Source organism: Phycodurus eques, chromosome 4 (genome assembly GCF_024500275.1).
Source record: "Phycodurus eques isolate BA_2022a chromosome 4, UOR_Pequ_1.1, whole genome shotgun sequence".
Taxonomy (NCBI): domain Eukaryota; kingdom Metazoa; phylum Chordata; class Actinopteri; order Syngnathiformes; family Syngnathidae; genus Phycodurus; species Phycodurus eques.
Window position 1 is genome coordinate 26,981,098 of NC_084528.1, and position 15,884 is coordinate 26,996,981.

The 15,884-nt window shown below is 38.8% G+C and overlaps 2 protein-coding genes across 7 annotated transcripts; both read right to left on the bottom strand.

The window, feature by feature from the left end:
• Positions 1–586: 586 nt before the first annotated feature.
• gra (granulito) lies at positions 587–5,879 on the bottom strand. 6 transcript variants are annotated; one of them, XM_061675769.1, is made up of 7 exons: positions 5,728–5,879; positions 4,394–4,470; positions 4,218–4,276; positions 3,810–3,864; positions 3,627–3,733; positions 3,486–3,541; positions 587–2,057 (listed from the first exon to the last, which is right to left on the bottom strand). In XM_061675769.1, the coding sequence occupies exons 2-7, from the start codon at positions 4,467–4,469 to the stop codon at positions 1,997–1,999; spliced, it is 414 nt and encodes a 137-aa protein (XP_061531753.1). In that variant the 5' UTR covers position 4,470; positions 5,728–5,879; the 3' UTR covers positions 587–1,996. The 6 variants fall into 6 exon arrangements, with proteins under 6 accessions (XP_061531753.1, XP_061531751.1, XP_061531755.1 ...); XM_061675767.1 differs by having other exon boundaries at positions 4,394–4,475; XM_061675771.1 differs by having other exon boundaries at positions 4,394–4,495.
• A 208-nt stretch (positions 5,880–6,087) lies between these two features.
• Positions 6,088–13,148, bottom strand: rbm12bb (RNA binding motif protein 12Bb). The gene is made up of 2 exons (XM_061674893.1): positions 13,052–13,148; positions 6,088–8,272 (listed from the first exon to the last, which is right to left on the bottom strand). The coding sequence occupies exon 2, from the start codon at positions 8,248–8,250 to the stop codon at positions 6,388–6,390; it is 1,863 nt and encodes a 620-aa protein (XP_061530877.1). The 5' UTR covers positions 8,251–8,272; positions 13,052–13,148; the 3' UTR covers positions 6,088–6,387.
• Positions 13,149–15,884: the final 2,736 nt, after the last annotated feature.

The window sequence follows — 15,884 nt, forward strand, 5'->3', positions numbered from 1 at the left end:
AGTGAATAATTTTTGGACCAATTAGGTGAAATTGTATATAGTGGTTGGGAATCATTGATTTCGGCAGCCATCATGTGGCTGTTCACTGGATGTGTTTATATAAACCTTTCACATAAAAGGCCCAACGTGCTGTACAAGCCAAACTCACAAGGTGCAGAAAGTTTAAAAATAAAAATAATAATAATACAAAAACACATTCGGTGAAAAAAATAGAACATGTTGAATACAATTCATTATAGGTTAAAATTAGTGAAAGGCCTGCTTAAAAAGACACGTTTTGCTTTAAAGAACATGTTTGCATTGTATGATGTTCGCAATGTTCTAAAACTCAGGCAGACCCCAAGGACCACGAGTAGCCCGCTGACCTTTTTGTGAAAAAAATAGCTCATTAGTGACGGGACATTGTGATTTCCGAGGAATGTTGGAGAAGTGATCATTTGAAACTGATGTAAACACTTTTTCAGATTTCATGAAATAGTGTTGTAAAATGACATTTACCCATTTCCCACCTCATCATTGTTGATGATTATTGTGAGAAATTGCATTAACAGACATGAATATAATTATTAATAATATACGTCTGTGTAGTTTTTCTTGAGAAACGTATTTGTTTGAAAACAATCACAGTTAGTCTTATCATGTAAGCATCCATCTTGGGCCTCTTTTATCGAACACTGTTATAAAAGACAGTAGGAAACAGCAATCAAAACACAAATATACAATTCCATGAGATGCAAGTGGTTATTGTTTCTTGGAAATAAAGTATACATAATAGGATAAATAAATAATGAGAAGTAACAATAGCTAAGTTAAAATATAAATCCAATAAGGCACAGAAAAAGTCAACTAAGCGGTGGTCGGTTAACAGTACTTTTACAAACACTTTTCACAACATCTAAATACATCCATCCATCCATTTTCTGAGGCGCTTCTCCTCACTAGGGTTGCGGGCATGCTGGAGCCTATCCCAGCTAACATTGGGCAGGAGGCGGGGTACACCCTGAACTGGTTGCCAGCCAATCGCAGGGACACATACAAACAACCATTCGCACTCACATTCATATTCGCACCTACGGGCAATTTAGAGTAGTCAATTAACCTACCATGCATGTTTTTGGGACGTGGGAGGAAACCGGAGTGCCCGGAGGAAACCCACCCAGGCACGGGGAGAACATGCAAACTCCACACAGGCGGGGCCGGGGATTGAACCCCGGTCCTCAGAACTGCGAGGCAGACGCTCTAACCAGTCGCTCACCGTGCCGCCATGTTCTGTCCAATTGAAGTTTATTCAAAATGCAGACTTGAAAGGGGCATGTGGTTTGAAATAATTTTCCTTTATGGGGAATCTTATTGAAGAACTGAAGTACAGTTTGAATGTTTGTTTGCACGCTTTTTCACCAATATGTAAATTCCTTCCATCACCAAAAGGTGATATTTTGAGAGTTGCACAGGTAGTTTAGAGCCTAAAGTTGCAACCTAATCAAAATTTCAAGCATATTGTGTGGAATCAAATACAGTATCATAATGAATCTGGTTGGTCTCAACATCCCCCCTGACGTTTGATCTTGAAGGTAGCGAATATGTTGCAAAAGTAAAGCTTCTTGTCCTAATACTGCCATCGTTAAGATGTTGTGATCATAAAGTTAAAAAATGATTGATTTCTTTGCACAACGAGTCATTTGCGTTTCTGAAAATTATAGAAAGTAGCCTGTAGTTCAGTTTGTGTTTGTCTTCAATGAATAGAACTTAATTGTTTTTAACATGATCCCTTGCTGCAGATTGACTGAACTCTTTATTTTGAACATGTGAACTCAAAACAAACAAAATAAATAAAAATAAAATAAACATTCAGTTAAATAAAAGGTTTTGGAAAAGGGTCAAACGTCACTAATGGTGTAGTGGTACATTCTTCTCCTGACTTCAGTGCAGGCAGTCTGGGTTCAGTTTCCACTCGGGGACCACGTGAATGCTTATCAATCTCTTTTTGTTGACCAGTTCAGGGTGTAGTCCGCCTTTCGCCAGACGTCAGCTGGGATAGGCTCCGACACCCCGCGACCCTGAACGGGATAAGCGGTATTGAAAATGGATGTTTGAAAAGGAATAGGAAGAAGTAAAAACGCATTTATCCTGAACGCCCATCTCGATTTGAAGGATATTAATACACAGTTAATATAAATCTACTGTTTGATGCAGATATTTCAATTCCCTGCGTAAGGATAATGTCAGCACAGAAAACTAATCCAAACTTTTTTCTTTTTTTTTTTTTACTTTGATTGGCTATTGGATAAATCATTTTCAAAACGCTTTCCACCATTACTGTGGAGTACAACCTGTACAACTTAAAATCATTTTTAAAAAATATATTTTTGAGAGGAGAAGTAAGAATAAATGAGGAGAATAATCTGGTTGAACAGTATAAGTAGGACATGGCCGTGTGAAGAATTAACCAATCAGCACACACCTGCCACCACCGAAAAGTGCCTCTGATTAACACCAAATACATTTTGAATGTTGTAGTGACTTTTCCTTACATTTAGTTTTGGTTTGTTTGTTTGTTTTTCTTTCTGAAAGTGTTCATACTTCCACTTAACTCGACTAAAGCCCCAGTTTCAGCTAAAGTAAAACAGTGGAAAAGCATGCACGCCACCACCACCGTGCTTCACTGAAGACATGTTCTTTTGGTGATGATCAGTGTTGTGTTTGCACCAAACATACCTTTTGACATTATGCCAAACATTTCAACCTTGGCTCTCCAAAGCACATGTGGGAAATGTGTTACGGTCTGGTGAAAACCAAGATTGAACTTTGAACAGTTCGAAACTGCAGCGCTTTAGCACAAAATCACCAGGCTTCCAGTAGGAAGCCAAGAATGTCAGGAAAAGCCTACTAGAACTTAACTGGAATTTATTTGGGGTGTATTAGAAGCGAATGTATTACAAGCGAAATGGTGGCAGGTTTCTGCTGACTTCCATTTAACATTAGCTTGAAGGTCATTGGTTAGTTTTGAACAAAGCTATATCCCAGTTATAAGAGGGTGTGCACACTTGCACAACCACATTATTTCAGTTTTTTTTTTTTTAAATTCAAACTCCAAAACATAAAAATCTATTCAGTAGTAAAGGTTATAGGCCTCATTAATAGTGGAGTTGTGGGGATTAAATCACAAAAACCTGGCATTTGAACAAGGGCGTATCCACTGGTATTAAGTAAATTCAACAAGGAAGGTAAAAAGAAAGTCAAATCAAGCAAAAAAAAAACAAAAAACATGAAAACCCAGCAGAGACAGACACTAACTAAAGCTATTTTGCAAAATGCTCTGGTTAAGTAATTTCTGCCACCCTGGAACAGTGATAGAATGCACCCAGTTAGATGCACCCAAATCAAAGCAGGTAGGCAGATGAGATTCATAACACACAAGCATTTGCATTCATAATTTGGATTAGCAATCAAGTCAATCGCATCGTTAAAAATTAACTCACACTTACTCTTTTCTATAATTTCCATTGGTTTCATTGACCCACAGATATCTTGGATATTTCTGCTGGAACAGTATCAACAAATGCATGTTACATCCAATGCATCCGGACAGGGTGGTTATAATTGACGATTATGCCAGGTGGACTTACTGCACTGGGTAAGACGACAGGGTGGTCTGGTAAACACTCAGGCTTCTTCATGGCCGCGGGACTACTCGCAAGACCGATTAAAAAATCTCTTGTGTAAGATACTCTCGCTGAAGACAAATAGTTGATTACAACAAAAAGAACCGGCAAACCCTTTTAGACCGAAAATGAAATTCTGGATTTTACCTTTTTTCTCTTGGAGGTTGACAATCTTGCAGAACTGCTCTATTTCAATATTTGTCTGCAAAATGCACAAGATTATCAAGAACACGACTGCTCTCCCATCAACACATGCATTTTCACCTGGCCACATCTGCGACGTTACGACGCCGTTTGCCAGTTATTCAAATTTTGCGCGTCACTTAGAAAGGCCGAGTTTTGTTTTTGTACATTTTAGTGTGAACAGTGGTTTACCTCTTTTTTCCACCTGTATAACAGGTTAAAAACAAAATTAAACGTTACTAAAGTTTTATGATGGGTAGTTCGATGCTGGAACAGGTTATTACCTACGGGATTTTTTTTTATTTTTAAGGCGAACACATCTGAAGACGACTAGCTTTCCGGAATGAAGTGTTGTCTTGAGGCATTTCTTACCGTTTGATCCACAATGTCATTCAAAGCCTGTGTACACGAAGCAGCATTTAGTGTGGGTTCTAAACGAAAAAATAAAGATACACAGAGTGGTGATGAACTCAATTTGGGGGGGGAAATAAAACACACACACAAAAGCACCAAGCTCTTTATTGATGTGTTTTAATTGAACCACTTACCGTCAACACGGAGAAGACGGCGTAGGGGTCTTGCGGGTTCCAGGTGCTTCTGGATTTGTCTCCTTGACACCTCCATTCTGACCTCAATAATATTGAGATGTGCTTCTCGACTTATTAGGTTCATAAACACATTAATCCGTTTCCACGAGCTGCTAGTGAACGGGAGCCCTTCTTAGCTGACTTTGGTCAAAATGAGTTGACACGCTTTGAAAAGCAAGCTTTTCGGCCATTACTCAGTCAGGATTAGAACCTTTTCCGGAATTTTATTTTTGCATACACGCTCACGGGGTTGAATTCTTGTGAAGGAGACTAGTTTCATCTAAAATGAAGCTTTACTCGATTTATTGGCCTGTACTTAATACATCAAACATTCCCGTCTGTGCATGTTGAAAAATTTCATTTGCAATGAATAGTACACATTTGTGGGAGTAGTTGTAAGTGCAATATCAAGGCTGTCTAACAAACATATAGGTGTGCACTTATGCAGTATGTCGAGCACTGTACCTCAAGGTCCATTAAACTAACTACATTTAACGAACCCACCTCCTGTCCCATTTCATTAACTTAAATGAACCCATCACAAAAAAAATTTACATTTTGAACTTACTACGTTATTGCCTACATCATTTATTTAACGGTTGACTGCCAAGTAAATTGTTTTCTTTTTTGTGTGTTTGCATAGCAAATTACGCTCGAAGCTAAAGTGTTTCACACAAGTGCTACAAAAATCGTACATTTTGTCCGTTTTAAATCCATTTCACAATTTGCGCTTGCTAGTGTGCGTGTACTGCCGACATTCGGTGCTAAACGATGGTTCAACTACAAACGGGTTACTTAAATTATATGATCAAAAAAATCACTTTGCTTATTTTAGCAGCAGGGCAAAATCTGCTGCTAAGCCAAATTAGCTTAAGGATGGAGCCAGCAACACGGTTAATTGGGATTTAACATTATTTCGAGTTTACAAAAGTTTCCTGCTCAGTGATTTTTTTTTTTTGGGGCGGGGTGTTTTTTTATTGTATATTTGTCACGTTAGCCGTCTAAAAACCCGAGAGTCCAATTTTCCAAAGCACGTCAATCGATGAAGGCTAGCTGTTGCTTCTTTCACAACTTAACAGTTTTAGTTAAACGTTTCCATATTTTTGACTTTTATTTTACAACTAAATAGTTTTGACTTTTTATAGCGGTACTTGCACTTTTAACGTTTACATTACAATTTACAGGTTTATGCACATTGAAATTTTCAGGTTTTTGTCGTAGGCCCGCAGTAACTTGTTTTGTATTTCCACCCAAGAAATTAATTCACCTTTAGTATTTACACTAAATTAATTCACCTGTTGTACTTCTTCCTTCGATGCTCCTGCGCGTTTAATAGTCAGTCACCACCCTGCATCAAGCTAAAAAATATATATATATATATCCGGTAGTTTCAAAATAAAGCTAGTAGTTTCAAAATAAAGCTCATTTGTCAACTAGTGGTCGTCTCGTGATTTTCAGGATCGGTAACGTCTTTTTAAGCAATGCAAACTGTAGCTTCCATTATTTGAACCCAAAAAAAATAATAATAAAAATAAAAAAAAAAAATTAAAATAAAACGGCAAAACACACACAAACGCGTATTTTTCATACATGAGACAAAAAGATGTCATGAGCAAAGTGGTTATTTTGTAAACAGTAAAAGGAGGACAAACGAATTGAAAGCAATGTATTTTTAATAAACATTACAATAAAGAGCTGACAAAGTAATATAATGGGACTTTCCCCTGGATGCAGTCAAATGTTATGCAAGATGAAAGTTTTGTTGCAAATGCACATCAGTGACTAAAATCATTCAAAAGGTGAATACACAGCCTTCACCAATTATCACAAAATATGACAAAAACAAAAAACATCACAAAGTGTTCGTCTAAAAAACAAAATTTTCCTCGACAGAGAATCAAGTGTTCAAACCAGACCACTTGAGCAGGTTGGCTGTCAAAAACCCAAAGTCACTTTCAAACAAACAGCAGCTGAATCTTTCGAGCACCTATTGGCCTCCCATTGAGTTCCTCGACTGCTATCACTGCCTCCTGCCTAGTCTCAAATACCACAGTCGCAGTACCTTTAAATGCTCCACTCCTGTCGTACTGCAATGAGATGGATCCCGGGATAATACGATATCCGTGGCAAAAATCATAGATTTCTTCCGTTTTTATTTGGAATGGTAAATTAACTAGCTTTACACAGGTGGGCCCAGTAAAATGCTGCCTCGGTGGATCACCGCTGCTATGAGCACCATTGCCTCTGTTGAGTGGCTCTTCATAAGACTTATAGGCTCCCTGAGTTTGAGGCCCCACATTTATTGCCATCTCACCAGCATAAGAGCCCCCGAAGCCATAGTACTCACTGTCACCAGCGCCTTGGAACTCACTGGATGTTCGCTGTGGCCCGTGGACCGCCTGCGGCCCTGCGATCAACTCCCGCATCTGTGCGCGAGAAATGCATCTGAGAGAGACCACCGCACCAAGAAACCTTCGTCCGTCGAGAGCGAGGCCCCTCACGGCTGCTGACTCGGAAGGGAAAAGAACCAAAGCCTTGCCAGTCCCTGCACCAGTATTGTCACGCAGCAAGTGCACGTCATCTTCCGAGATATTCAACCCAAAGAAGATGTCCATGACCTCCATTTTGCGCACGTCGAAGGGCAGATTTTGCACAAGCAAGCACTGCTCCGGGTCAGGATTATCCCTGGGGTGGGATGGAGGCCTCTCATTAACCCTTTTGGAGTTTCCAGGAGGGCTGACATCCAGGTTCTGAGATTTCAAAATGGCTATCATTTTCTCTCTCATGATTGGCCGGATATGAATCATTCGACTGAAAAAGGATTGCGTATCCTGGTCTAATGCCTCACGATACTCCCGCAGAGACTTAAAGAGTACAAATGCAGACCTACTTTTCCGATCGTCATAATTTATGAACAAAATCTGGTCATCATCAAGTCTAGCGTGGCGAAAAAGTATTTTTATGTCCTCCTTTTCCACTGCAAAGGAGATATTTTCCACCAAAACGCAGTACTCCTCACTGGATGATGACACCCTCTGGCCTATAGGTGATTGTGACCTCATATGGTGTTGGAAATTCTTTTGACCACGAGGTGGTGATCCATGTCTTTCAAACAGGTCGTCTCCTGGGTTTGTATTCATGGGTTTCCTTCCAGTTGTCCGACGCCAATCGTCTTCTGACGTTGGACAAATCTCCACATACCGAGAACCAATGTATCCCCTATCCCTCTTCAGGGCTTCAGATACTTCTCCAGTGCTGGAAAATCTCACCAGTCCCATCCCATTGTTTTTTCCGGTTGCATTTTTCAACAGAACCATGTCGATGATACGTAAACCATTGAAAAATTCAAAAATGTCTCTTTCGGACACACTGAAGGGCAATCCTTTCAGAAAAACACACGTGGAGTCTTCATTTGAGTTTGAGGGTCTCTTTTGGCGGGGTGGAGGAGAGACGTCTGCTCTACTTGCAGACCTCTTGTTGGTGTCAGCCTCCAAAGACCTTCGGGGGTGCCTTGTGTTGTCTTCTACATGACTCTTTTGATCAGTCTCTGTATTTATGGCACTTTTTTCAAGTATGCCCTGCATCTCTGCTTTGCTACTGAGCAGCAAAGTCACATGTCCCCCCTTAATTTGACCCCCCGAGCGCGTCATGGCTCTTCTTGCATCTTCATCAGAAGCAAAAATAATGAAAGCTTCCTCCCGGTCGCCTCCAATTATGTGTACACCACCGTCTGGAATTTTGAGGCCAGTGAAGAATTTGCGAACATCCTGAGAACCAGCAGTGATCCTCAATCCCTGTAAACGGATGACGACTGCCATGCTGAAGCACAAACAACAGCACCTGCAGACAGAAGGGTATAGAATAGCATTATTCCCATCAGAGCTTCTCAGCTCTAAACTCTCTGCCATTCCAACATCACCACATGACCTAATAAGCAATGTGAGCTGAGGTATTTAATTGAAGACAAAAAGTCTAAAGATGTATTTAAACCCAAACACTCAAAATGGCAACACTAAGCACAACAGCATTAAAGTACTGCTGTGGATAAGTGGACAACTGACCACCACAAGATTAGCTCCCAAGTATCAATCCCCTTGTTTTTGAGCAACTATATTCACAAAGACACTAATAACTACATTCAGTTCCAACTGAAATGCCAATCCACATGGAACACTTCAAAATATCCAGCATGTCAAAAATCATGTGAGATAAAGGTTTTGATTCTGGCAAAGAAACATTACCGTTGCCTGTCACTGCCCACATTTGACTCCATTTGCCACCACTTACTCAGTCTAAACATATACAACATAAACTGCCAAATTCACCACTGCCTCTGGCACCACTTACATTAGATGCAGAGAAACTAACCAATTTTAATCAATCACACCTCTGCTATTACCGAATATGTAGCTTGCAAACAATACTGATTGGTGAAGAAACTCCAATAGACCTTGAGTCCTCAGAAACATCACATCTAACAAAATAAAGCAACAGTTTCCCCAAAACCATCCATGAAGAACTCTATCGTAGCCATTGCTGGTACAACAACTTCAACCAAGATTGTTGAGCCACCCAAGTGTTGTCCATCACACTAAGGAAGTATTTTTCAGAAGTCTACAACAATTGCCTTTGTAAAAGGCAACATTTCTGTACCATACATTCTGTCCTGAAAAGAAAAAGTGGAAAACCATCCCAAAAAGTTTAAGACTACCACAAATTAAGCGTTTTAAAGGCTGGACATTAACACCCACAAACCCGCCAAATGTGGGTGATTTTAAGATGTGGCAGTACAATTAATTTGATAATCGACATTTATTCTTTTTTGAACATTTGTTTTACTCTCAGAACTGCCTCAGGAGCCTCCCGCTGACGTCTGCCTTCTGCACTAGACGCACACGCGTAGTAGTGGTAATCCGTGTCGGCCGTGAATGCACCGAAAAAACTGCAGCTAATTGTAATCTTGGCTAACCTGCGTTAGAAACAAAGGCCAAAAGTTTGATCATTTCACCAAAAATACTAAAGAGGAATATGATGCACAACTTGCAAGAAGGAACTTGTCCTTCATGGCAGTAACACAGTCAGTCATTCACGAGTATCTAAAAAGCAAGCACATTGGAGCTGATTCGATTTCTAACAAGGGATAGTAACCGCGGTCAGCTATATGGCTAGCTAGCTGTTAATTTTAACGTCACCGTTAGTGAAGAAACTTTCTTAAAACTGCAAACTTTAACATTATCTTTAGGCTAACAATGATGATTCCATTAGCTCTAGCACATAGGTTATATGTTTGATGTAAAGTTATAACCACATATGGATAGAAAACTTGATACGCCGGTGCGATGTAACAGCATGCAACCAACATGCCTTTGTGGCGGCCATCTTGGTAGCAGCAACGTTCCCATCAAAGGGTATGCGTACACTGAAAATAAGTCATAACTTGCTCATTTCACAATTGATTTTCATGAGATTTTATATTTTTGTTTCTTCAATGCAATTATAATGGGTGTCAATTAGACGATTTTCGCTATGTACAAGCTAACAAGTTAAAAGGCCAGGGTATTACCTTCATTAAAATTTGCACTATCATATATAAACATTATGAACCATTTCAAGAATGCTGGTACAAGCTACAACGTATTACAACTTGAATGAACTATTACTTTCATTGTGCTTATTCTTAGTTTGCACATACCTTTAACACAAACTGGAAGATGATGATGGTTATATAAGAGCATCTACTTGCTGGTGCAATAAGCTTCAATTTAGACATGATCCGCTTCCAAACGGTCAACTAATGGCAAAAATAATCAGTGACTAGTCGATTATCAAAATAATCGCTTGTGGCAACCCTAATTTAAATCCAGAAAAATTTCTCTCAATGCCACCTGGGAAGAGTTCTTGCAATCATCCCCCTTTGATAAATTTATTTTGATCTGGAAAAAAGTTTTCGCGCCGTCAGCAAATGTATTTGTGTGTGTCTAGTAACGCTGGGAAGCCAGTAGCCACAATGGCTGGTGAGCAAAAAAGTTGTCATGCCTTGTATACTGTATAAAGTGCCGTCAAAAAGTATTTGCCCCCTTCATTTTTTTTTTGCATCGTTTCCCCACTTTAATATTAAGATCATTAAACATAAATATCAGAAAGATAACCCAAGTAATCATAAAATTCATTTTTTAGTTAAAGACAAAAAAAATCAAAGCTACCTTGCGCTGTGGATAAAGTAATTGCCTCCTAAACCTAATAACTGCTAAGACAGCAACAACTCAAATAAGGCCTTTTCTAGAACTGGCAGGGAGTCTTTCACATCTCTGTGGAGATATTTTGGACGTTCGTTTTAGGCTTGCTTGAGGTATGTTCACGTACTTTTAATACGATACGGCTCGCAAGCAGGCAACAAAAACGTTATGTAGCCTAGCAAGCTAGTGCTAGCACTTAACGGTTGTACGTAAACATGCAACATCAGTCCCAAAAATCCTGATCATGTAAAGCCTAATTAAAAATGAACTCAGCCTTCCAAAAAATGTGATTAGCTACAGTTAATTCATGATTTAACAAGGGGGCATTTACGTATTCACACAGGGCAAGGTAGGTTTGAATTGATTGTTTTCCCTTAACACAATCACCATTTAAAAACTGCATTTTATGTTTACATGGGTTATCTTTGTATATGATTTAAATTTGTTTGATGATCTTAACCATTAGAGTGGGGAAACTATGCAAAAAAAGTAAGAATTTGAGAAGGCAGCAAATACTTTCTCACGGCACTGTATATGATCAAAGGAGCTCTCTGTCCGCATGTAGTTCAAATGCCTAGAGAACCTCAATCTTCCAAATCCAATTCACTCAACACATTTAGGCTACATTTGTACATTTTCCACCACTGCCTAACTTACAAATACTTTGATGATGACTTTTAAAAAAAGAACCAGACAATCAATTGACAAAAATCACATTGTGTTTGACAGCCTCCGTCTGTCCCACTATCATTCAGTACACCAACAATATTGTATCCTCAGTGTGCCACAATACAAAATAAAATTCCAGTCGTGACCAGTCACAATTAAGCAACGCGGTCCCCCACCCCCACCACCACTTTTGTTCACCACCATGGTCACCACACAAAAGGGTCGGAAAGGGCACATTACAATGTGATTGTCCACCACTGGGACAAGCACCCTAACATCGCACTACTTCAATTACTGCAGTACAGCACCACGCAAAATATAAACCAATAAGTAGATTTACTGTATATACCAGGGATTCCCAACCACAATGTGCCTTATCTGTAACATTTGCACAACCAACATTGTCCCAGATGATCGCACTACTCGTCACTTTAAACCGCATACACTCCTTGAAGTCTCAGCGCCCTTTGCACAATGGTCATTGCACCGGACTATTGCAATATTAGTCGTTCGAACTGCTCTAAGTGCTAGAGGACTCTGCATCTTTTTGCACAATTGTTTTTTGTCAATGTCTTTATGTCTCCTAAAGTGTTCTGTAAATTGACTGTCTGTTGTACTAGAGCGGCTCCAACTACCAGAGACAAATTCCTTGTGTGTTTTGGACATACTTGGCAAATAAAGATGATTCTGATTCTGAAGAGATCAGGTGTGTCCTATGAAATTATAAAATTTCACTTAAATGATCCAAAAATTATTAAGCTTAATTATTAACCGGAGTGCCCGGAGAAAACCCATGCAGGCATGGGGAGAACATGCCAACTCCACACAGGCGGCACCTGGATTTGAACCCCGGGCCTCAGAACTGTGAGGCAGATGTGCTAACCAGTCACCCACCATTCCACCTAGTCACAAGTTGTCTAATGCTTTTTATTAATCTGTTTGTATACGGCACGATATTATAGAAAGATACATTTAATTGGTGAAAAACAAAAACAAAAAACTGTGAGAGCGGTCGGCTGGAACAAAATGGTATTTTCATTCAATGTCAATGGGGACAAATTATGTTTTCAATTAAGAGCAGCATGGTCACGGATCGAAATAAACTCGTATTTGAAGGCACTACTGTATAAACTTTTGTAACACTTTTTGATTGGTAGTTCGCCATAAGATTTTTGTAATATGAAATATGTGCCTTGGCTCAATAGAGGCTGGGGAACACTACTATATACACAACATCGGTCGATTAGAGGACAAAAGTATGCATTTGTACGTATAACGTAAATAATGAGCTCCAGACAAAACGCTGGGAAAATACGATGAGCTTTATCAAGCGGCATCCGATTGTTTAAAACGGAAGCACAAAATCCCGCAAGCACGCTTGTTGACGTCGGCTGCATAAATCTCTATCCGCCATTTCAAACGTTACCCATTGTGACCACCCGCCAACAGGCTGAAGACACACATCCAGAGAGCAATGTTGTTTATCCAATATCCATCCATCAATCCATGCATCCATCCCATATGTCCAAGAAAGTACTTGAGCGAGCCCAACGCTGAAATGATACTTGAGCGTCAAGACAAATGACTTCGCAAAATGCTAACAGAAACGCTAGCGACGAGCCCACCCAGGCCTCGCGTCGAAACTCACTCCAAACCCCAAAGTTGCGTTCAACAGGACAACAGAATAGCCACGTTAACCAACAACATAACTTACACAAGCGACAAGAGGACTCTTGTACAAGTATTTGGAACAACGCTAGCAATTTTTATAGGACAGCCTCGATTCGCATACGTCTTCACAACCGCCTTTATCAATCTTCTTCGTTTAGAAAAAAAAATGGCACCTATTCAGAGTAAAAGTACACTGCGCCATCTTCTGGCCGCCAGGCGCAGCGCATACATCAATACTCCTATTATCCCCTTAATGTTTAATTTCACGGAGCTGTTTACTTTAAAGTTTACAGGGGTGTGAGTAACTGAAATTTATTGACAAGGGTATCCACACTAACGTGCCAACACTGCCAAAATCGACGATATATTGTTTACCCACCTAAGGCTTGCAACAAAAAAAAGGGTTATTTTAAATTAATTAGTGGACTAAAACATTTGCACATTTTTACCTGGTTTTAAGACCTAATTATAAAAATGTATCGTTTTTAAAATCATTGTTTTACAGGTACCTGTGTTCAGTTACATAATTAATTGCTTGACGTTTTTGTACATTTTAAGTTATTTTTACAGATCCACATTATTTTTTAACCTTGCTTTGAAACCAAACAAATAATAAAACAGGTGACACTTTTAAAGGAATTGCGCATTATGCTGGTTAATTTTTGTTACTTTTAGTAGGCCTATATTCAGTATCCCACTTACTGCATTATCACTTGGAAATGTGTGTAAATCAATCCCATGTTATAGTTGAATGTGACACATTTTGAGATTAAAAACCATAAATGGGTAAGATTGATTGTTTATTGTGATTACCCAACTATTTACAGTGGCAAGAAAAAGTAGTTGAACCTTTTGAAATGTAATTGTTCTCTGAATACATTTGTCATCAAAAGTGATCTGATCTCAACTCATCTTCATTTATAAAGCACTTAAAAAAAAAACACACACACACACACAGCTGGAAACAAAGTGCTGTACACAGATACATATCAAACATAAGAAATATTTTTTTAAAAAAAGGTAAAAAAAAATTTGGGAAATAAAACAGTACAACAGGTGTGGAATTTCAAGCTGAGTTGAAAGTTAAAGGGGGGGGGGGACAAAAGGGGGTTTAAAGATGAGATCATCTAAATCGGGGGTGTTCAAACTACGACCCGGGGTATATACAAAAAAATAAAATTTCACCCGGCCCACAACTGTAGAGCCTTTGAAAACTCTTTTTGGTGAGACATAGCCTACATAAGCCTGTTGTTCTTGTGCAAACTCCAGTTTGTTTGTTTTTTCAAAAACATTCACGTACCCTTTTCTTTCCACTGCACGTCCAATGTTAGGGGCAGTCTTTTGGGATGCAAAGCTACAGTTGTTAACATAAATTGAAGGGAAGCCTCTGCCCCACTAAAAATAGTCGTTTGGGGGAACTCACCCACGTGAATATTCCATTCAGTTGTAACAATGGCTGTGGAGTCACCTGTAGGGCAAAAGTGGCTGTGTTGTGTTTGTAATTTGTTAGATGCTAAATTATTATCTCTCTGGAAGGGACAAAAGAAGGGCATTGTTTGTGCGCCACAAGTGGTGTCATAAGCCTCCTCCTCCTCTGTTTTCTGTTTTTCCTTTCAAATATGTACATTGCTGTTTCAGGCGTGCCGCGATGATCCAATTCCCTTAAATTAATCTGAAAATGAGTATTCATTTACTATAAAGAATGCATCTTTGTTCATCTATCTATGCCAGCGATATGTACAAACAGGTAGAGGTTACAGTACAATTAACCTTTATAGCCACTTGTTCCCAGTCATACAACAGAATAAATAAGAAAATATATATTAAAAAAAAAAAAAAAAAAAAAAGTTGTGTTAAACCTAACAGGCCCAGTTTTAATACTAAGTAAATTTATGAGTGAACTGAAACTAGACCAGGTGACTTGGGAAATAGATATATAATAAAGGTTGGGAAATACTAATGTAAACAACACTGCCAGAGCTGCATACAGTAACACTGAGTTTATTGTAGCTGTATGAATAATCAACAGTGGTTAAGTAGATTTTTCTGTGAATCTGTGCTTTACTTGGGTATTTGTTTTTCTGATGACTTACACTCCCTAATTTTGTCAAACTAGGCTTCTGTACTTTAAAAAAATATATTTTTCTCTTTATTTTTAAAATGCTTTTGATCATGTAAAGCAGTTACCTTGTGTATGAAATGCGCTATATAATTTGCTTTGCTTTACTTTTTTTCCCAACTGCCACAGATGCAGACATGGCGATAAAAAATGTAAATAGAGATATGTGTGTATAAGGTGTATTTTTTGAGTCGTTTTCATTAGCTAATTTAACCTTTTATGTTATGCTGTTTAATTTGTGTTGCACATGCAGGACAGGTCACTTCAGTCTAATTATCCTGTCAGAATTTCACTTGCAGCAAAGCTGTGTCCAGTGAATTAAATACAAATGAAATATACAACATTTAAAGCATGAAATAAAGCTTGTAGCTAAACATACAGCTTGTTTGACCTTTTTTTTTAGTCCAGTGCAGTGCAGTGTGTACATTTCTTTACTTTTTTAAGGAGAGTGCAGTACATTTTTTAAGGTCAGTTGTATTAAACCTTTAAGTATCATACAATACATTTGGATTTGTATGTTTTAAAACATGTAAGTACAATATTCACTTATGTACAATGTATTTTAAGGTTGTCATTATGTAAGTACACGTTTTCGTGTCCTATATTTAATTTTGTCATCATGGTGGTATACTTGCAGAGCTTTTTTTTTGGAGGAGGTACTTGGTGTGAAAAGTCTCAAATACTCTACTATATTTTAGTTTCCTTTTATTATGAGTTGGCTACTTTTGCTATCCGTGATACCCATTTCCCCAAATCT

What these genes read in the sequence shown, in the direction of transcription:
- gra (XM_061675765.1), bottom strand. Translation starts at nt 4,517, where the DNA reads ATGAACCTAATAAGTCGAGAAGCACATCTCAATATTATTGAGGTCAGA. An exon ending in CAACCTCCAAGAGAAAAAAG is followed by an intron (nt 3,734 to 3,809) that starts GTAAAATCCAGA and finishes ATTTGTCTTCAG; the next exon opens with CGAGAGTATCTTACACAAGA. An exon ending in CTGTCGTCTTACCCAGTGCA is followed by an intron (nt 3,542 to 3,626) that starts GTAAGTCCACCT and finishes ATACTGTTCCAG; the next exon opens with CAGAAATATCCAAGATATCT.
- rbm12bb (XM_061674893.1), bottom strand. Translation starts at nt 8,250, where the DNA reads ATGGCAGTCGTCATCCGTTTACAGGGATTGAGGATCACTGCTGGTTCT.